The sequence below is a fragment of the Montipora capricornis genome, chromosome 5 (genome assembly GCF_036669925.1).
Source record: "Montipora capricornis isolate CH-2021 chromosome 5, ASM3666992v2, whole genome shotgun sequence".
NCBI lineage: Eukaryota > Metazoa > Cnidaria > Anthozoa > Scleractinia > Acroporidae > Montipora > Montipora capricornis.
Window position 1 is genome coordinate 11,879,115 of NC_090887.1, and position 22,500 is coordinate 11,901,614.

General features: G+C 40.5%; 1 protein-coding gene across 6 annotated transcripts in view; it reads right to left on the reverse strand.

Moving 5' to 3' along the window:
- Window positions 1-222: 222 nt before the first annotated feature.
- Window positions 223-22,500, reverse strand: part of LOC138049505 (outer dynein arm-docking complex subunit 2-like) — a 37,219-nt gene continuing 14,941 nt past the window's right edge. For 5 of the 6 annotated variants that reach the window (XM_068895795.1, XM_068895794.1, XM_068895798.1 and 2 more), the window contains 19 exons: window positions 22,000-22,107; window positions 21,200-21,268; window positions 20,433-20,550; window positions 19,476-19,535; window positions 17,414-17,560; window positions 17,049-17,124; window positions 16,670-16,806; window positions 15,577-15,707; window positions 12,501-12,612; window positions 11,396-11,506; window positions 9,298-9,452; window positions 8,198-8,279; window positions 6,264-6,445; window positions 4,421-4,484; window positions 3,973-4,023; window positions 3,737-3,814; window positions 2,569-2,679; window positions 2,131-2,352; window positions 223-574 (listed from right to left, as the gene is read on the reverse strand). In XM_068895795.1, coding sequence (XP_068751896.1) covers window positions 434-574; window positions 2,131-2,352; window positions 2,569-2,679; window positions 3,737-3,814; window positions 3,973-4,023; window positions 4,421-4,484; window positions 6,264-6,445; window positions 8,198-8,279; window positions 9,298-9,452; window positions 11,396-11,506; window positions 12,501-12,612; window positions 15,577-15,707; window positions 16,670-16,806; window positions 17,049-17,124; window positions 17,414-17,560; window positions 19,476-19,535; window positions 20,433-20,550; window positions 21,200-21,268; window positions 22,000-22,107 — 2,155 coding nt within the window. In that variant the 3' untranslated portion in view covers window positions 223-433. The remainder of the gene's footprint in view (window positions 575-2,130; window positions 2,353-2,568; window positions 2,680-3,736; window positions 3,815-3,972; window positions 4,024-4,420; window positions 4,485-6,263; window positions 6,446-8,197; window positions 8,280-9,297; window positions 9,453-11,395; window positions 11,507-12,500; window positions 12,613-15,576; window positions 15,708-16,669; window positions 16,807-17,048; window positions 17,125-17,413; window positions 17,561-19,475; window positions 19,536-20,432; window positions 20,551-21,199; window positions 21,269-21,999; window positions 22,108-22,500) is intronic. The other variant, XM_068895796.1, reaches the window with a different exon arrangement.

Below are 22,500 nucleotides of genomic sequence, written 5' to 3' on the forward strand. Positions count from 1 at the left end.
CGCGTAGAATCAAGCCTTCAAAAACCGTTGAAAAACGGATCACATATTCTTCTGCAAACTGTGTTGACTGACTGGGGTTTCACGATTTTTAGCGTGCATAAAAACAATGTTCGACATTTCTCAATCTTTATCAATGTCCCATCGGCTGGATTAAAAAGAACGGTTGCTGGATGATCCTATCGACTGGAGAGAGAAAACTTGCAGGACTATGAAATTTGTATGAACTCCCACTTTATTGACGGATCTGGTTTTTAGTATTTTAAATTTATAATGCCAATGTCATGGCAAAAGGAAATGTTTGATTTTGCTCTTAAATTGTTCAGAAAGTGTTTTATGAAATCACGGAAAAGACTGTGCAAAATTGCAATAAAAGTTCAAAACACGAGAAAATGTCTTAAGTTTGGAGCATAATGTCTTTGCCTTCAAAATAATGTTAATTTGAGTTGGAGTCTCCGTTCCATTGATCCTTTCCGGCTCGTTCATTGGCCATCGCTAGCTGACGCATGTTCAGTAGGCATCCAGCTGCAGCCTCTTGCAGCCCAGCGTCCTCTGAACCAATCATACCCAACAGCAACTGAAATACAAAAAAACATGCATTGACAGTTGCAGCATTTTCCCGAATAAAAGGCTTTTTACTGAAAATATTGAAACACTCTATGAAATTTCTGAATCTGCCCAATGACAACAGATAGCACAATAATCAAATAGCTCATTGGTCTAGAAAGCGACATCCTACTGTCATTTATTATCACAAATGTGCGCTTGAACCTTTCGGTGGAAACTGTGGGTAGTACATAGTTATGACCACGTGACCTGAAGGATCTGCTCCGCGTCATGGGTAATAACACGTTTAGTGGATGCGAAGAATTCCCAGTTATATTGCCCACATCTTTCTGTCGCGTTCTTCAATGATTTCATTTATCTTGTACCGCTTACTTGTGTATCCAAACTCGTACGCTCGACGAAAGAAATTGTCCATTTGGCCAAGGTACTTGGTATCATATGCACACGCCCACACCTCAATAGCAAAGTAGAACACTGACATTATTAGGCTATCGAACAGTAGATGCAGATCCTCCTTAGAATATCCATAGAATTTGCAGACTCTTAATATGTAAAATCGCCCACAAGCTTTACTAATCATACATTGGAGGTGTTTATCCCAGTCACACGGCTTATCTTGAAAAGTTACTCCAAGAAGGTTTAACCAGTCTCGACGTTTTATCCCTTGAATAGGATCGGGAAGTGGTTTAGATGTCTTGCCATTAAGTACCATCTCCCATGTTTTGTCTAAATTGAGGACCATCCGATTGCTGTCTGCCCACTCAGCGATATTTTGAACTTCACAATCAGCGTTATCGTCGTACCCATCTCCAACAGGGATGCTCAGGGTCAAATCATCTGCATATTTAACCAAGACGTTTTGAGAAGGGTGCAGAGCCTGAATGTCATTTACCATCACTGACAAAATGATGGGGCCCAGATAGTTCCTTGCGGTGCTCCTTTGTTTCTTGGCAGAAACCCATAAGGGTTGAAACGTGTAACGGCCCCTTGTGTGCTGGGAAACAAGCTTCTGAATATTCAATTTGCTAAGTACCATGAGAGAAACATTCAACCAATCAGTTCGCAAGAACACCGTGACGCAATACCACAAATGTTCTCGAGCGAAATTAACTGGAGCGAGGGGTTTCCAAATATGGTACTTAGCACTGAACATTCGGAAGCTGTGAACGCGCGTTACACGTTTCAACCCTTATGGGTTTCTGTTATTGGTAAATAGTCGGTTTCCATACCATCAACTTTGACACGTTGTAGTCTACCAGAGAGAAAACTAATGATCCAGTTATGTATGTATGTAGGGATTGATTCTCAAGGCTTTCAGCTTATTAGAAACGATGTTATGTGCCACAGAATCAAACGCCTTTGGGATAAGAAAATTCAAGATGAATAGAAACGGGAGTTGGTCATATTCACACGATAGGTTTTTACACATTGCCATGCTGTCGTGTTTCGATGATATCATCTGGCGTACAGTAAAAACAACTTGTGAAATTCGCAAACCCCGGCCCTCTCCCCTACTCGTTTTTCCGCCTCTCTATTTTCTCTTGAAGAAAATAAAATTCACCGGACCTTGACAACTCCACCGCGGTGCATTATAATACAACTTTCAGGACTTTTCCCAAGCTGCTCAAGTGCTCGCATCGCTGATCGCTGCACAATGATGTCACGTGACCCTAAGTACTCCACCATAGACTTGACAACTCCTTTGTCACAAAAACGTTTAGCGTTGTTGCCCCACTTGCTGCACATTGCGATGGCTTCGGCAAGATGGCGCCTTAGGAGAATGTCAGTCTAAAAAACAAATTAATAATAATAACAATGAATAGGAAGAGAGGAAGGATGACGATGACGACGATGATGACAAATGGTGATGTTGACAATAAGAATGGCGATCATGTTATAGTTAAATCTTTTCCAAAACCACTTCTTCTTTAAAAACTTTAGGGTCCCAATGAGATTTGACCTCTGGGATACCTGGAAGTACTGTGCAGGGGTAAAGAGACGTACCTTATGCGTCAGATGAGCTAAGTGAGAGACGACATCATAATCTGTGATGACACCCAAGTTCTCACGATCGCAGGCTATAGTTGATATCACTGCGCAGGCGCTGATGAGGACCTAATCAAACAGAATAACAGATCGATCTAAAGGCGGTTTTCGCTAGCGACAGGAGATTACGATTTGGAGCCAAGTCTCTCGTTGAAGTTTTTGTTCTCGCAGATTGTCTACATCAGGAGTCTATCACTCTGTCTATTTTAAGAACAGCTTTCGCGCTATGTTTTGCGTATCTTGATCTGTCGACGCACAATGAGGTCATGAATCTAAAAATATCCTATCTCGTTCCCAGGGTCTCTCATTTTCCTGTCAACTGGAAACGAGAGGATGAGAGACCCTTGGAACGAGGTTAAAATATATCCAGAGGTCTGATGAAACCAGCGCTCAAGGTGAAGGTACCAGTTTTTGGCTCCAATTAATGAACTCCTGCTGGCCGAATGTCAGCAAAAGGACAAGCGACATACCCAGGCGCGCACTTAGTGTCAGTATCGAGTTGCGTCTATTTCTTTTTTGTGTTTGCGTCACTGTTGACAACTGTCGAATCTTTTTTAAAACTAAGGTAGTATGCAAAAATTGACATAGTTAATAACCTTTTTCAATCACTGATCTACCCTTTTTAGTCTTTAATGTGGTATTCGAGAATAGGGTGTTGACATAAATAAACCAATCTATTTAAAGCCAGTGCCCACTGCTTTGCAAAAGCGAATACTTAAAATAATCACATTTTCCGAGCCTATATCAGATTAAGAGCCACTGTATAAATCTCTCAGACTGCTTAAGTTTTGTGACTTAATTCAGCGTTAAAAATCTTTTTTGTGGTTTCCTTTACCGCAGTACTCACACAAAGCAAAAGTCCTCAGTTTATCTAATTACCGCCGAAGTCAGGGGATTGATTCTCCTTGTACAAGGCCTGTGCAATTCTGATCATTTTATTTTTAGCGAATGTAACATGGACGCAACTTTTGCGGCTGACCCAGCAACACTAGAGTGCGGACAATACCCCATGTAAATCATGCACATAACTTCACATGACGTGAATCAACATTGATCAATGGCACTCTTCTCCTTAATTTCCGGAATCGACGACTGAATAAATGATTTCAGAAGAATTCGTACTTACTTCCAAGTCGTCAAACTTCAGAAGACGAACAGTCAGATCCAGACCCCCAACAAAAGATCGAGCAGTTTCCCAGGCCTCCTGCAGCAGAACATTTTGGTAAAATCTTTCTAGTGGATTGGATCGAGATTTGTTTGAAAATTGTCGCTCCAACAAAGGACACGCACGCATAACTTTTACATTGACCTACTCTAAACTTTGAAGTTTATCAAGCGGAAGGTTGGGAAAAAAATTATTACCGGTGTGTCTTGCATAAGCCTGTACACAGCCCAAGCGGCACCAGAAACTACCTGAATGAGTAAAAGACACGAAACAGAAACCATTGAAATTTCTTACCATAGACCTCTTTCATAATGGCGGCCAAATAAAATATTCTTTTGTTTCAATGCTAATAAGCCTTTCTAGCCTCGCTACAACGAGCAAATTTCAAAAGAATATTTGTTTCAAAATGAGGCCAGTAGGTCTCATTAACATAAATAGAAAAGAATGTAAATGTGGTCGCCACTTATGAAAGTGGTCTATAGAACACGTTAAAAACCTATTTAGTGACTCAATGCATTACCGAGCGGCGAGATGGCAAAACATTTTTAGATATGTTTTATCACAACAACGTCATATCTAAGACCGAAAAAAGAACCCCCCACCTCCCCCCCCCCCGCTCCAATCCCCATCCTCTTTTGCACTTGCCTTATTGTTTTTGGACTTCATTAGAGACCACAAGAGTCGTAGACATTCCAGTCTGTTGAATACACTGTAGTAAAACATGAGGGTTATTAAAAAAAATAATAATAATACACAAGCAAAATATTCTCCAATATTATTGGCTAGAAAAAATGCAGTTTTGAGGTAACAAACCAAAAATTCTGATTGGTGGAAGAAAATCACAGATATCCAATCAAATGCGCGCCCTCGATTGCGCAATACCTTATATGCCTGAGTATACCTTGTTAATAAGCATGGGAAATCGTATGAACTTACTCGTGCATTTCGTGGTTTATGGGCGCGAGTGATGTAATATGAGAACTTTCAAAACATCACTCGGGCCCTTAAACCACAAAATGCACAACAAGTTGATAACATTTTCTTTCTTTCTTTCTTTATTATATACTCAACAAAATTACTCCATCGCTTTGTTTACATAGCAACTTCCGTATTGCAGAAGATATAGTATAATAAAAAAAGGCATATAACGCTTTCGGCAAATGATTCACCTGTGTTTTTTCCACATTTTTACGGTTTTGGTTTGTTGAGATCTGGGTAACAAATAGATGCTGGGTGCCTAATAATGGACAACATAATAGGAACAACAATAAAAGCAAGATGACACGCTAACACCAACCCGGTGTGGCCAACACGTCACGAATGCGCACAACCATTTCACCATGGACAGTTGTTTCGGCCTTGCTGGGCCTCATCAGCATGGCGTAGCTAACATACCAGGCGGGTGAAATGGTTGTGCACATGCGTGATGTGTTGGCCACACCCGGTTGGTGTTAGCGTGTGTCACCTTGCTTTTATTTTTGAACAAAATAGACCACTTTCATAAATGGCGACCTCCTTTACATTCTTTTGTATTTATGTTAATTAGACCTACTACCCTCGTTTTGAAACAAATATTCTCAGTTTTGAATTTGCTCATCGCAGCGAGGCTTGAAAGACTTATTAAAATTAAAACAAAAGAACATTTTATTTGATCGCCATTATGAAAGAGGTCTATTTGTCACATCAAGTGAAGCTATGATCCTCGCAGTTATGAACGCACTTTGTGAGCAATAGGCCTTTTGCAACAAACGATCACATGGTACAAAATCCGCCATGCTGGAGGGCAAGCTCATTATTATTCCCCCACTGGGACACTAAAACAAAGAGACCTGAACCAGTCAAGCTTGACTTGCCTTTGTTTTAATGTCCCAGTGGGATAATAATAATGAGCTTGCCCTCCAGCATGGCGGATTTTGTACCATGTGATCGTTTGTTGAAAAAGGCCTATTGCGAAGAGAAGCCTGAAAAATTCAGGACTTCAAAGGGGTTTGAATCCGTAACCTCGCCAGAGCGACGCTCTAACCAACTGAGCTATGAAGACACTGATGTTGGGAGCTGGTCATTTGTGGGTTCATATGTTCCCGTGATAAATAAATCAACGAACTAAATGTGTCTAATATGTAATAAGTCAAAGATAATGCGAAAAATACGAGAAGAGCAAAAGAAATTGCTCTCCGCACGTTAGGCGTGTCTAACTTTTGTTCCAACCATATTTTATCACCTCGCGTTATTTGTAATTGAAGAGCCCTACCTACCCTAACCTTATTTCCCTGGAATAGTAAAGAAAGTACTTATTTTCTTGTACGCCAAGTACTTTTGATGACTTTTATAGAATTTATATAGCTGTACGCAAGCACTTTTGGGTTATTCTTGGATAGGAGAATGGGCGTCCTATCCTCCAGTGTTTTCGCTGTGGCCAAGAATAATGATAAATCCGTTTTTACGAGTCCTAGATTACCTAGCTTATATGTACAAATACGATACTTACGCTCGGCAAGCGCTATTGACAGCGCATGCGGCAATGGCTCTTGCCGCTGTACCAGTAAGCTCCTCATTTGGAATGTTCAAGATGTCCACGAGGGTGTTGCATCCTTTGCATCTTAGCACCTCCAATGGACCTTTGGGATCTTTGGCAATTTCTCCAATTGCCCCAACGATGTGCAGCTGAACCTAACCGTGTCAAGTAATGCTCATGTCTAGTGCAAGCTTCGATAAATTTAAAGTGCTATTATGACCAAAAAATCAATTCTTGTTTTTCTTTGGATGTCAAAACTACGTTAACCAAACACCACGTGAACCAAGTTTTAAGCCCTGATTTAAAAAGGACACCTGTTTAGTTTAACTCGAAATTTCCTATTTAATGGTCTGCCATTACTAACTTTAAAATCTTGAGAGAGCTGAATCGAGGCGAAAATGCAATGCGCGTGTACTCGGCCAAATTAATATGCAGCAAGGGAAGTTCGGGCTTTCAGACACCCGAGATAGGACACAGCTCTTTACAACCTCTAATTTCATTGGATCCTTTAGGGCGCAGCTCTATTGTTTTTAGAGTTAGGGTCCATTGTTTCTTTTGTATCGTTCTTTGTGTCCATTGTTTTCTGAACCAATCCCGAGAGCAGTTGTAATAGCTGCGTACTGACCCTTTCAGACTTTTAAACTGGTGATTTGCTTATAGCCCGGCGCTCCTTTCTACGGCCTGCCACGCAGGCTAATTTGCTTAAGAAATAGAAAACATAGACCACTTTCATAAATGGCGACCAACTTTACTTTGTTTTGTATTTATGTTAATTAGCCCTGCTGCCCTCGTTTTAAAACAAATATTCTTTTGAAATTTGATCGTCGTAGCGAGGTTAGTAGGGCTTATTAGCATTAAAACAAAAGAATAATTTACTTGGCCGCCATTATGAAAGAGGTCTATGTACCGTGTTTCTATCGAGTTATAGAAACACGAGTGAAAGTTTGGGAGAACGAGAAATGCTGTGGGAATATGAGCCGCAGGCGAGTGTTTCTACAGCTTTTTCGAGTTCTCCCAAACTCTCACGAGTTAATAAGCTGCATTTACATACTGAAATTTTAAGCTGGTGAGTAAATGACGTCACTTTTCCACAGATCCAACCCTCTGATGTTGTGACGTCAAATCAGGAATAGACCCACTCCCCTTTTGACTAGGTCGTGAACAAAAGATGCTTGTTTTTTTACAAGTTTTGAAGCCTATAAAAAGGCAGGATTTGTTAGAAAAGGGGAAAAAAAGGCCGCAATGCGTTTCGAACAAGTGCAAAGATTCATTTTATCGAAAAAAATATTTTGGGGTTAGGGGCACTTTAAATGTAAATGAGCAAAATGTGTACTTGAATTGTGAGTTCCGCTCAGATTGCTAGGCACTTTGAGATATACAACGGAGACCCTCGCATTTTGTTATAGCTACGATTAATTAGTAATACGACTTCGTGTCGTACAATTCAGGGATAATCGTGCTCGTAATTCCATATCGTCCACGCACTGCGCGCTCGGCCGATATTGAAATTACTCGCTCGATTACTTCCTGAATTGTACTCCCTATTAGGGAGCTTAAGCACGCGCGTTTTTGAGACACGGACGGCAACCGGAAGAGAGCATCTCGCGCGCCAGGGCAGTGGTGTCTCCCACATTTTTATATTAATCCACTCTAATGGAGAAAAGATACTTAGCAATGTGAATGTGGTTGTGTGAAAACAGGTTTAAAGGGAAGATAGCTCACTTCCGGCTGTCGTCCGCGTCTCAAAAACGCGCGTGCTTAAGCTCCCTATGAAGACGATGATGATGACGATGATGATTTTTTTTCACTTCGATTCTTTTGCAGGATTTCGTCAAAATAGGGCTTTGTCCAAACGCAATTTGATTATTTATTTTCAAAACAAAAATCGGCTTTTTGCCGATACGTACTTGTTCAGGTAGTTCCTCTTCGTCTTGCTCCTCATTTTGCAGAAGTTTAAAGAGCGTTCCCACAACATTGACTGACATTAACCTGAAGAAAAACGTTGGTCTGCTGAGGGCTTCAGGCGTGGTTGGTTTTCCCATAATATACGATTCACAAATTGAAAACAAAAGTGATACATTTCAGTGATTTGGTCAATTCACAAAGCTCAAGACGGATTACTTAATAATCAATAATACAACACAATTTTAACCCGCAAAAGGAAGGAAAAAATATTATTGACAAAGCGGGGAATCGAGCTTTTGACTTATAGATTAAAGGCCGTGACACGCTAGGTGATAACTCGCTGCGACACGTCGCGAGGACAAGTCGCCGCAACAATTCGCCTTGTGTGACACGGTTAATTTTATGAAATCATTGTCTCTGCGGCAGAATTTTGTCGCCGCGATCAGTCGCACAATTCAAACCAGTTTGAATTCGTGCGACTAATCAGAACGTTGTCGCACCGTCTGTACACTTCCGGCTACAAGTCACTGAGCGTCATATGGTCAGCCATATCGAATTAGAAAGCTAAGTCACATTCCCCCTGATACGAGGTCACTGCGTGTGCCCCGAACAGGCGTCGTGTCGCAGCGACTTGCTTTGCAAGTAGTATCCACGGAGCAACTTGTCGCAGAGACCTGTCGCTGCAAGTTGTTGCCTAGTGTGTCCCGGCCTTAAAGTGAAGGGATGCCCTTTGAATTCAATTTAAGCATCTGAAACAGGAGTTTTATGATCCTATAATCACATCGCAATCGTGCATATTCAAACATTTATAATCTCTTTGATTCATCTTGGTGTGTACAATCCGATCCTGTCACTTGAATATTTTTTTATGTCAAAGGGTTATTTGTCACGCTAGAAATCGCAGGAAGTCCACCGAAGCTTTAGCCCTAGAGTGAAAATGAGCCATAAATAACAAAAATGTCTGACCAGGGTAGGACTCGAACCCACGACCTTCGGATTAGATCACTGTTTTTTGACTTCATAGCCCTAGCGCGTATCACGCCGCGCGTGTCACTTCGTATTGTATGCAAGAGAACAGTTTGTAAATTCAACACGTATATACCTTTTTACATTGTATTCGCTGATTGCGCATTTCCAAATAGCGCCTGTCACAGCAGACAACAGCGTTTTGTTATCACGGCGGCAAAGAAGTGCGACAAGCGTGTCCAGTCCCCCACAGTCGTACACTGCTTTTCTGGTCTGTTCATCCTCGGCACACTAACAGAGAGGGAGAAGATTGATTACATAATAAATAAAAAATAGACACAAATATAAATAAAATAAAGAAATAAAAAACATAAACAAATGACCTTAAGTAGCAAATTTCCATATTGGGCCAATGAACAATTTGCAATACTGAGCTCTGGAATCATACTCATTTCATTTAATAGTTCAGCGCACATAAAACGGAGAGATTACGGAGTTCAAGATCTACGACGCGACGGTAACGAAAACGTCATTATAGTTGCAAGTTCGGGTCTATTAATCCCTTTCGTCATAATGTCGGTTTGTCTAACTTCTAAAAACTAGCGCAACTTTCCAGGAACTACTGAATTAGGAGGTTCGGTGTTAAAGCTACGACAGAAAATTCAAATTCGCTCTCTTGTGTTCACGTTCTCCGAAAAACTTGAGATTCGGCACATGTAAAGTTCGACGTTTGAGACGGGCCTAAAAACTCCCTATTGTCATCCAGGTGATCTGGTGACGTAATCTGGAGGACTGGGAAGAAACATTTTAACGCCATATCCCACAACCGCGCGCGGCCTTAGGTGTTGTTTCCAAACTCCCCGCAGTATTTCCATCGCCAAAACTCAACAGATCATTCAGTGTCTACCACATTTCCTGTTACTGAATGAACATTCAATTAGACCCGACCCGACCCGACCCGACGAGATCTAACCTCGCCTCTGCCAACCTAGGATGTATGCAGACGACACCCACATAACATATTCTAGCGCAGACTTACACTCAGTGCAAATCGTGATTTAAGTAACATTCACAAATGGCTTCTCAGCAACAAACTTACCCTAAATACCACTAAAACCGAGTTTATGTTAATTGGTTCTAGACAAAAACTGAGTACATTATCTGAATCCCTTGAACTTTCGATTGATAATGTTTCTACAAAACAAGTTTCTACTACTAAATCACTTGGGATTCTTATTGATGATAACATGGCATGGCATAGTCATATCGACACTCTATCCAAAAAGATTGCCTCCGGCATTGGGGCCATAAAGCGAATTAAACCTTTCTTTTCGCCAGAAATACTGCATTACATCTGCAATGCCTTGGTACAACCCCATTTCGATTATTCCAGTATTGTCTGGGGGAATTGCGGCAAAACGCTTTCAGAAAAATTACAAAAACTGCAGAATCGTGCTGCTCGTATTTTGACCTCCTCCTCCTATGATGCCGACGTTGGGTATTTGTTACAACAACTTGGTTGGAAAGACCTGATTGCCCAGCGTCAAATTCAACTAGGTTTAATGGTGTTCAAAGCTCTTAATGATCTGGTTCCTGACTACTTATCCTCTATGTTTACTGAGCGCAGTACGCCAGGCTATGTCTTAAGGGACTCTGCAAACAAATCAAATGTCCCTTTACCAAGAACTAACTACCTAAAAAAAGAACTTTAGTTATAGAGGTGCAACTCTCTGGTACAGTCTACCCTACAGTCTTAGGCAAGTGAAATCCCTAAATAATTTCAAGAAATTGTTAAATGATCATTTTAGTTAAATTAGAAACACGGCATTCATGGAAAACAGGTGTAGTTTAGTGTAATCACAATTTTTTTATTATTGAATATTGTTATGTAGTTGCACATTGTACTAAAACCTGATGGATTTTTTACCGCGTTAAAATAAATAAAGATTGATTGATTGATGTTGAATTCGAAAATAAGGCCGCGCGCGGTTGTGGGATACGGCGTTAAAACTTTTCTCCTCAGTCCTCCGAATTACGTCACCAGATCACCTGGATGATCGAAACGCCACTCTCACAGCTAGTTTTCTTGAAATCTTCGTCTCCACTCGCTTTCCCTACAGTTTAGTCTGATTAATTCTGTTGCCTCACTTCCTCATTAGCAATGATATTAATTTACAGAATCTTATATCCCTTCGTAAAGGCTCTTTTAGAGTAGACGATTTGAACTTAGGTACCTTAAATATGGCGCTTGCGCAATAGCCTTGTAGTTCCTGATTTTCAGTTTGTAGCCGGCGAGCAATCCCTGTTATCATATTCTCTTTGTAGAAAGCTTCTCTAAAACGAAACTGTTGACAAAATACATAAGACATACATTGGGCTGGTAGCAATAAAGAGATGAAGCATCTCGTTTACGTGAAACAGCAAGAGAAACGGCAGCATTAAAGTGTGAAAATTCTCTTATTCCAACTTGTCTTCCTCATATGTGATTCTATTTGTTGGGGAACAAAGCACCAACAGTTGTCATTAAAGGCCCACCTTCACCCAAAAGTCATTGCGGTCGTTTGTTTTTGTTTTTCAAATGACGACTTGTCCAAATACGTGATGTGATTGGCTAAAGGCACTCAGGCGAATCACGCGCGGGAAACAACATGTCAGATATTTAGGTAATTTCGTGTTACACGAAATTCAGTCACGGTGTGCAATGACTTTTGGGCGAATGTGGGCCTTTAACTGGGTTGATGGTTTGCTCAAAGAGACCCCGCGTCACACTTCCAGCCAATCAAAGTGCAAAAAAACCCAAATCAATTGTGATTGGCTCGCACGCGTTTTCCTGCGCTTAGCGCCCGATGCACGCATTTACTTTGAGTTGTGACTGGCTCATTTGACTGTCTCAGTCTGGCTCTGATGTGATTGGTCAAAGAGATCAGTTATGTTCTTGGCTTTACGAAACTCAATAGAAAACCGCGAAAGAGTTAATTGGCCCTGATAAAGAGATTGAAACACCCAACTTAGATGGAATTCAATTTGATATTCATTGATATGTGATTCAAAATCCTCTCCGCTAAGCTCAAAATAAGCTGTATCTACTTTTCTTTACTCTTTTCACTGATTATTTTTCACCTGATCTATAATAGAAGTGAAAACAAAAAACTCAACTGCCCCTAAATGTGATGAAATGGCTTTAAAACCTTTGGACCAAGTTCAATATTCTCAAAACGAAGCGTTCATCTCCAACTTGACTGTAACGCTTCATCCCCGCAAAAGAGTACCTCGGGTAGAATTGAATCTTTTCCGTGATCCATGGATTAATAACTGTGACATGCACACCTAAAAACTAACCTCTACTGCGCATTCTTGTGCAAGACCAACAAAAGGAATAAGGAAATCTTGTTTGTCCAGTTTAATGAGTTTAGCCAGTAAAGGCACACCACCAGCGTTATAAATCGCTGACCTGCGAATAAAAAAAACCGCAAAAACAGGTGAAGGGAAAGAACGACTAAAATGTGCAGGAAACCAGAGAGCGAATGACATCTTGTCAAGTACACGTAAAGCCCTCAATATAGTATCAATATCTTTGTCGCACCGGCATCGCGAGGTCACGGGTTCAAACCCCGTTGAAGTCCTGAATTTTTCAGACTTCTCTACGCAATTACTAAAATTGCATTCACAACTGAGAGGATCATAACTTCACTTGATTAAGGAGGCTCGAACCAGTTTCAACGCTTCCAAGTGACGCTCTTATTACAAGAATCGGCACCACAACGTTGTATCATGATGATACAGTCATTATTGTGACGTAATATGTCACCGTGGCAATGGGCAAGGCTGTAAAAATACCCTTTATTTTGTCTTTAGTTGCTTATATCTCAAAAACGAACTTGGTGACCCTCATTTTTATTTCTGAAAAGCAATCAGAAGGACCTTCTAATCACTTTTCAGCAATAAAAAAGGGGGGTCATCGAGTTCGTTTTTGAGATATGAGCAAGTAAAGCCAAAATATAGGGTGCTTTTGCTGGGCTTTTCCATTGCCACGGTAACTTCACCATAACGATCACATCTTGTTTGAAAATAATCGGTGTTTCATATGGTACCATAACGCATTGCTGTTACATGATACAGTGTTGTAGCGTTATTCGATCTAAACAGAAAGTCTTCCAAGTGTTGAAACCCTTTCGAGCCTCCTTAATAGCTCTGTTATGTTCATTTATTAAAGAATTTATTTATTTACCAAACTAATCCCTTTATTTATTTTAGTTTTCTCCCTTGTAAAGACTAATTTCAATTCTAATTACCACGTATCCAAAAGGAATATCGTTAATGCGGAAAATAAAGTTACAAACGCAAAACACACCTTAATTATTAATTTAGATGTAAGCATAATCTGAAGTCAAGGAACAGTATAAAGTATTCCTATAAAAGCAAAGAAATTTAGCTTACACACTAAAAATTAAAGTGTAATGTTACGAACGCAAAAATGTAAAATTACACCTTATTACTGTGTAAACTATTACACCAAAAAAATCTTCTAAAATTACTCTATATGTAGGGTATTTTTACTCTTTTTAAAGGATAAAAGTTTGTTTATGGGTATTATCAAGGATAAAATTACTCAGTTGGAAGTGTACTTTTACACCAACTTTAATAGTAAAAGGCCGATTAATCTAAACCATGTTAGAGTGGTTTTTTGAACTCATACAGTTGTGGGCTTAAAACATACATTAAGTGTGAAAATACATCCTGCCAGTACACAGAGAAGACGTAAACATCGTTAAAGTATCCCTATGAGTAAATCCGTGAAAAATAACTAATCATGAATATAGTTGACTAAGTTTCCATGAAATTAGAGACTTTAAGCAAGGTCGACAACGGCAACGAGAACGTTGTCTCAAAACATTTTCCGCCTTTATAATAAATTTGAGATGACTCCAATTCGTTCGGCATGGAAAGTGTGAATACACATTCCATGAATGAAATTGAAAAAATTGGAAATTGATCGCCAGGTGGTCTCGTCCTACACATGACCTCAAATTTGATCATTTCACGTCGTTGTCAAGACGTGAACGGCAAAGAAATGTAAAACGTACGTGCCTTGCGTGCACAACTACTGCTTTGTTATGTGACCGCGACCAATGTTTCCTTGTTTGCGGGTGCCTTTAGATCTGATCAAGTGAGGCTATGATCCTCGCAGTTATGAACGCAATTTTTGAAATTGCGTAAGGAAGCCTGAAAATTTCAGGACTTCAACGGGGTTTGAACCCGTGACCTCGCGCTACCGGTGCGACGCTCTAACCAACTGAGCTATGAAGCCACTGACGTTGGGAGCTGGTCATTTGTGGGTTCTAATGTTCCCGTGAGGAATGAAGCAACGATGAAATGATATATGAAATGGATCATATATGAACTGCGGATATGAAATCAAGTGAAGCTATGATCCTTGCAGTTATGAACGCAATTCATACGGGGTTAGAACCCCGTTGAAGTCCTGAATTTTTCAGGCTTCCTTACGCAATTGCAAAAATTGCGTTGATAACTGCGAGGACCATAGCTTCACTTGATTTCATATCCGCAGTTTATATATGATCCATTTCATATATCATTTCATCATTCATTCATTCCTCACGGGAACATTGGAACCCACAAATGACCAGCTCCCAACGTCAGTGGCTTCAGTTGGTTAGAGCGTCGCACCGGTATCGCGAGGTCACGGGTTCAAACCCCGTTGAAGTACTGAATTTTTCAGTCTTCCTTACGCAATTGCAAAAATTGCGTTCATAACTGCGAGGATCCTAGCTTTACTTGATTTCATATCCGCAGTTCATATATGATCCATTTCACATATCATTTCATCGTTTAGACCTTATATTGTTTCATGGCGTTCTCCAAGCCGGCGTCGTCATCTTTGCTTAATCTCCCTATTACAGCCACAGGACGACAACGACAACGACGACGGCTACAAGAACGTGGTCGAGAACTATTATTATTTCCCGCTTTTCTAGTAATTTCTAAGTACTCCGCTTGGAAAGTGTGTATCAATCAATATTCAAGGTGAAAAAGTTGGTATGAACAGTGTGGTTGTTTGGAGTGAAAAGTGAGAGTTTATTGTCAGGTGATCGCGACCTCCACATAACCCCATATTTGGTCTTTTCACGTCGCTGTCAAAGCAAAAACGGCAAAGAAACCTACCAGAATTTAAAATGCGTTCGTGCGAGGCGTGCAGAGCCTTCGTTACATCGGAGGACGAGGAAAACTACGAGTACGAGTTTTCCGTACTGAGCATGCGCATAAGGTTTGGAGGCCGACATTCATTCGAAGTGCGCGTGCTCAGAAGGGAAAACTCGTACTCGTATAAGTACTAGTCCTCCGATCTAAAGGTCCCTAATGATGTAGGACAACAACCCACCGGCGGATTACTAACCTACTGCGCGTGCTCTTGCTACAACTCCACAGAGCAAGTGCCGCATTGCGGGCTACCTCTAAATCAGCCGATACACTCGTCGATTGTCTTCTGTAATTGTTCTTCCCGTTATCGTAGTTAAGCAGACTAACCTAAGATAAATAAATATTTGTTATTTGCAGGCTGGGAGGTCTTATAGCCCCGGTAAAATTTTGACCCAGGTCTTGAAGATGCTGCCCGCGGCCGCAGGCAGGGTGCAGTTTTTTTCAAGACTGTGGTTAGCTGGTAAATAACTTTTTTTTCTCTCTCTCTCTCTCGTCCTCTCTAAAATCGTTTTATGTAAATGTTGCCTTGCATTGCGATTGATATCAATTGCGGTAAACGACTTGCAAACTCGAGCCCATGACCCATGATTAGTTATTGATAGGGTTAAATAGGCCATTTCCGAGTTCATGTCTGCCTCCTCTTCAAAGCGAGTCTAAGTGCGAAGTTTTTGTGATGCTAATTAGTTCTACTTTACATATGAATGAAAACTAATTTTCATAAGAAAAACTTCGCACTTAGACTCGCTTTGAAGAGGAGGCAGGCATGAACTCGGAAATGGCCTATTACAACCGACAAAAAGAGCGTTTTTCTACAAATGGGCAGATATTTTAAACAATCGTGCATGAATATAGTTCTAGTTCATTTTATCTCTTCTTGTATGCATTTATACTTAGACTTCTGCATATTTTGTATTTTATTATATATTTTTAAATTAATTATTTAATTATTTACTCAACGATCGTAGAGCTATTGCAGCGCACTACGCCTTTGCCCTCCAGCATGGCGGATGTTGCAAAAGACAAATGGCAGGGTCATTGGTTCGAGTCCCGTTCAAGCCTGGATTTGCCGCGTCCCCATTCGCTCGCGATCACTCCCAGCTTGCACTCTGCTCTAGCTCCCAGCATTCCCCACTCGCGCTTCTCGCTCGTTTCCAGTACCACGCGTTAAAAGTCCTTTTTCCCACTAAGCCCTGGGAAAGCCTGTGGAGGAGGCAGAGCCTGGATGATTGATTCAATTAAGTGGAATTTAAGTATTCTACAAATGACAAAATTCCTTCAACACTCCTCACCAGTCTTTGTATTCCTCCATATCTTTTCATGATGTTTCTTCCTAGGCTTGATTTCGCCATGTTGGCGAGGTTAGCTGCGGCTAAGCCTTGCACCTCCCTTGAGGCGAAGGTGATGAGATCGATAAGAATCTGAACGCCTATAAAAAGTATTGAGATAAGATGAACTGCAGGGCAGTAGACAGTTGAAAAAGAAAGAAATGTCGAATAGTGATACATCGTATTTACTTTTTAAAATGGACTGTTTTGAGCAAGGAAGCTATTACCTTACTGCCGCAAAAATTATTTCAGGGCAAATCGCTGCCTCATATGTTAATTTCTTTTTCTTGCCACTTTTACCTTACGAAACTCACAAAGGAAAGCATCAAACTAAATGACTTACCTCCCTGTTTTATAACTGTCCGCCTGTTGTATTTGCTGTTTAAAGTCAGCTGCTGAAGAATTTTCAACGCACCGATCTAAAAAAAAAAGAAAATACATCAATGAACAAACGTCTTGCCCAATCACAACCGACGCAATCGATAAAAACAGCCAATCATAACATAATGAAAATCGCGGGAAACGCGTGCAAGCTGGGCGCTTCAATACTCTGATTGGCTGTAAATGTGGCGCGAGATCGGTTTAAATAGCCAACCGCTAAACGTAGCATTACAAATCCAGAAAACGTTTTTTTCAAACCACTTAACTTGTTATATGACTGTGTGAAGTAAATTTAAGAATGAGTCAATCTAGCAAGCACCATCGTACCTGGCAATTAACGTGGTCCGTTCTCAGGATGTTAACAAGAACAGTGAGACCACTAACATTTCTGATAGCCATTTGAGTCATCTCTTGTGTCAAATTAAAGTCTGTTAAACCACAGAGTGTGATTACAGTGGCTGTTTGGTTACCGATCTAAAACGAAGAGAAATATTTAACGATTCTAAGCGAGGAGCAACCTCGTTCCCAGGGTCTCCATTGTCGTTATCGACAGAGAGACCCTGGGAACGAGATTGATCGAGGGATTGATCAACACAGTTGAAAGCAACTAAAGCTGCTACAAAAGTAGCCCGAAAAAACGTTCGCACTTACTTTCAATAAAAGGGAGTCCAATCCATGCTGGAGCGATTGCACTAAACTGCTCTATAATCTGATGTCTCAATTCATCAGGCCCCGGTTGATCAAACGATGGATAGCGCTATTCACCGGATAAATCACTATCCAGCAGATAAACACTAGCAAAACCAATTGAATTATCCAGTGGATAGTGATTTATCTGGCGGATAGCGCTATCCATCGTTTGAACAACTACGGCCTGGGTGCTAGTCGGTCCGGTTGAGAGTTTGTGTTTGACAAACATTAATTTACCTCGTACGGGGAGCGAAGCAAAAACGCGATTCTGTAGGGGCCCCGCCGGTTAGGAGCTCTGTCTGAGGTCTCGGATGCCATGTGACGTCGATGTTGTTTTTTTTTTTTTTGGTATGTTCTTTGAATTTCGCTGTTTTCATATTGGAGCAATAAAGGCAATACATTCGTTGTATTCGTCTCGTTTATTCTCGTATAATTCTAATCAATGATTATACTTCGGGTCTAGGACCCTCTTATAATTAGTAACTTTTTTGCCATTTCTTACGCTGGCGAAGCGCAAGCGTATCATTCCTTTGGTTAGCAATGGCATCTGCATTTGCGTTTTGGTCGCATGTCCGAATCAGGCTTTTTCTGCAGTCAAACAGACAAAACTGTACTAAAACTTGTCGTTTTGGTTTCTATTAATAAAAAGACAATTTTTAGTCTTTAGGACGCAGCCTAAATAACGTGAAACTGCCTCACTAAAATCATCCCATTCAGTTCCGACTGAAGCCAGGAGTTTATGAACCAGAGTGTACACATGATCTCATATCTCTCCTTGGAGTATTTTTTCGTAGACCGTCTATACTTAGAGCAGCTTTCCCGCCAAATGTTGTGTCCCATAGCCAATCAACGCACGTCACCTGTTTACGTCACATGTGCTTAAATTGTGCATTGAAAAACAAGAAGGACTTGTAGGGCTTACAAACCGATACCTCAAACTGGGGGTAGACCTTGTTTGCTTCTGGAGGCGAGCTCATTCTCGTCACCAGAGCCTCGGATCGACTTAAGGCTCTGGGAAACTCTATGCAGGAGAACATGTGCCGTAGGGTTCTTATAGCCAAAAAATTGGCTATTTGAACCTTACGGCACCTGTGCACTCCTCGTGCTAATATGAATGCGCCAATCAGTGACGCTTTTAATTGTTCTTCACCAAGACACTTTGTTTCAGGGTTCCCCCCCCCCCCCAGAGGTCTTCTCTCCCTCAGTCAAGAGAAGAGCTCTGGGGCCGAGATTGGAGGTGAGCTCAGGACAAATGGCTAAAATGTAACAAGCTGATTTCATTTTGTGGAAAAGGACTTAATTGTACGCATTTTACTTTGGTCAACAGCCCACAGACTAAGTTATCTTAGTATAAATACACAGGTGACTATACAAAATCGTGTGCTCTCATTGGCTCGCTATCTCGGATTATCAGCCGATAATCACCTCAACGGACAAAATGGCCGCCAGTAGTCGTTTTGCCACTGTAAGTGAAGATGATTTCGCGTTGAAATGTGTTTTTTTTCTCTTTTTTTGAAATAAAAACCCGTGTATTTATAATAAAACAATTATTCGCCTCAGGCTCAGTGATTATCGGTAAATATTTACCTCGACGAATATTCACCGATAATCACTTCGCCTTCGGCGAATAATTGTTAAATATTAGGCCAGGCATTTTCGCTCTGGTTGGCGGATAAACACGCATGCGCATCACGCTCACCCTCAGATACTTCACGAGTCTTTGGATTTGCCAGTATTCTGATGGAAGATCAGCCACACTCTAAACACAACGATAAAAAATTGGAGGTCGTTACTTTATAAAACACTACAGTTTGAGTAAAGAGTTCTGTTTAATAAATCAGAAAACTGAAATGGTGAAATACATAAAAACTTAATTGACATTTCCCCATAGAGGGCTTTTCAAGGCCAATGAAACGAAATCAACGAAATAACAACAACTGTTCAGAATCCCAACTGGCCGGAGGCAAAACCAGTTGACTATTTACGTGTACAAGTGCAGCGAAATTAAACCAGGGACTACTAGGATCAAATTCAATGAGAGGTCAGAGCGGGTCTTGAATCCGGAATCTCCGGATCTCAAGAAAAGTGCCCTAACCACTGGGCCACACTACCTCCTCAAATGCACTTAAATTAAAAATGCAAATTAAATTAATTGATTACAAATGTAATTAAAAATGCAAAATCCAAATGCACTTAAGTATTTAAAAAACTCATGTTGGCTAAGTTTATCGCTCTTTAAACGTCTCTCAAAATAAAAGTGAACCTAGCCTCACAAGTTTTACACTGCAAATTTTAATTTCTCCTCCAATAGGAATCATCTTGGCATTTTATCCTCAAAATTTAATGCTATGCACCAGTGTTTTGTTTCACGACTGAGCTGTGAGAGTCAGAGGTCCCTTCATCATTTCTTGTCAAAAAATGCTTTGCATATAGCTGTTATCGAAGTTCTATTTTCAGTTTTTGTTTTAAAGGATGAGGAATTGGATCAGCCTTTGGTCAAACAACTGCTTCCAAAGCGAACTATCCTGAAGAATATCCTGAGATAATTTTGCTTTAATTAAGTGTGGAAATGAAGAGAAAAATTAAACATTTTTCAGGCTTGGTGCTTTTTATTTCTTAGGTAAAACCACACTGTCCATAGAAATAGTTAACTCACCACTTTCCCATCAAGCACTCTGTCATCCTCCTCATCACTTTCTGTTGAACTTTCTATTTGCTCAGTTGGAATTCTGGGAACTGTTGGTCTTCTGAAAACGCTTTTCCAATTATTCTGACTGCGTTTTGCAGGTGATTGAGTAAACGTACACACAAAGTTATATGCAAGTAACATTACGTATGTGGAGATTGACTTATTTAACAGTAGAGACGCCTAATCCAAACTATAGACCACTTTCATAAATGGCGACCACTTTTACTTTCTTTTGTATTTATGTTGATTGGACCTACTGCCCTCATTTTGAAACAAAGGCTTATTAGCATTAAAACAGAAGACTACATATATTTTATTAGGCTGCCATTATGAAAGAAATGATGTCTATACCCTTAAGATGCACTGCTCAAAATAGTTTGTCCAATCAACACAATCTATTGCTGGTTTTCACTCATGTGACCACCGGCCATATTTTTTTAGAAACAAACAAACAAACAGGGCTCTATTCCCAGAAGACTGGTTTGTGATACCAACACAACCTCATTTCCAGGGTTCTCTCTCTCACCTTTTCTCAAAATGAGAGAACCCTGAGAATGAGGTTGACCCCAACATGGCTGTCATTTTTTTTTGTCAAGAGACACAAAGATGGCCACCGATACATCGCAAAAACAAAGGAAAGATGCACTACAATTTTTTTTGCCAATTTCTTGGTTCACACAACTTGTGAGTCTTCAGGATTTCAGTTTAATTTTCACATTTTCCAAACTGCTTACCTGTCTCTGCAATATTCTGTTTCTTTATACATGTATGGTGGTGTTTTGGTGTTGTCCTCCTCTTCATCACTGTATTAACAACAACAACAACTTCATCATAAACACCTTGATTTCCATCAGTTGGAAACACAAGAAACTACTGGAACACCAGAAATAAATCAACTTGAACAATGGCCCTTCATGATCAGAACATAGGTTTTATATTTTAAACATATATTTTGGCCATTCTCGACCTGACAACGACGTGACATACATCCAGCTACGTCCAGTATAGCCAAGTGGTTAGGGTGCTGGTCCTGACAGATCCGGAGGTCCCAGGTTCAAGTCACGTTTGTTCTGACTAGATAAGTTTATGCCTTTGAAATTTAGGTAAAAATTCTTTGGGTCGATGGTAACTACACGTTATCTGCACTTGTGGTGGGAGGAGCTTGGCCGAGAAGTAAAGGTGCCAGACTTGCAATTGAGGCCGGGTTCTTGGACTCAATTCTCACCCTTGCACCAAGATGATGAAGTTGTTATGGCTAGTCCCCAGATCAACTTCAACGCTGAGGCCCTCCCATGGGGGTTCATGTTTTCTTCTCCCCTTTAAAATTTTGCTGGTGTTCTGTTGTTCCCGAAATTACTTCCAAACTTCTTCTCAGCTTTTTTATCTCGAAAAAGGTTTTTGCTCCCTTGTCCCTTAAGATATTTTATCTTTGTTCCTTTGTTCCCCAGTTCAAATCAGCCCTTAAAAGAAGGGCTGAAGTAAAATCGGAAATGATGGATTTACAGTGTACTTAGTACAAGTGATTTTCACTCACCTATCCTTTCCAACAACCATTCTTAAATTTCTCCACCTCGATGAAGGCTTGCACTGGGAAGGGCGTTTTTCATTTCTGGATTTTCTTTTCACCTTCCTAGTTGTTTTCCTGAAATGTGCAAAAAAAAGAAGAAATGTTAAAAGACTCAAGGCTCGTTTTCACTGGCTACGTAAGCATACAACGTAAGCCCAAAGCTGTTACTCAAGTTCTTTTTTTTATGCTGACTAATAAGCATCATTTCTTATTACTGAGGTGTATATAGCTGTCAGGTAAAAGACCATCATCATCACATTTCAAAGCAGCCTAGGCAGAATCAATGTGCCAAGCTTCCAAACAAAGGCATTACACTTTGGTACATTTCCTTGCCATTCTCGTCCTGACAATGCCAAATATTCAAATTTGAGGTTAATTACAGAGGACATTCAATTTTCTGTCCAAACATGCATAATGTTCATTCCAATTTTATTCATTGAAACCTCATACAAGAAACCTCACAACAGG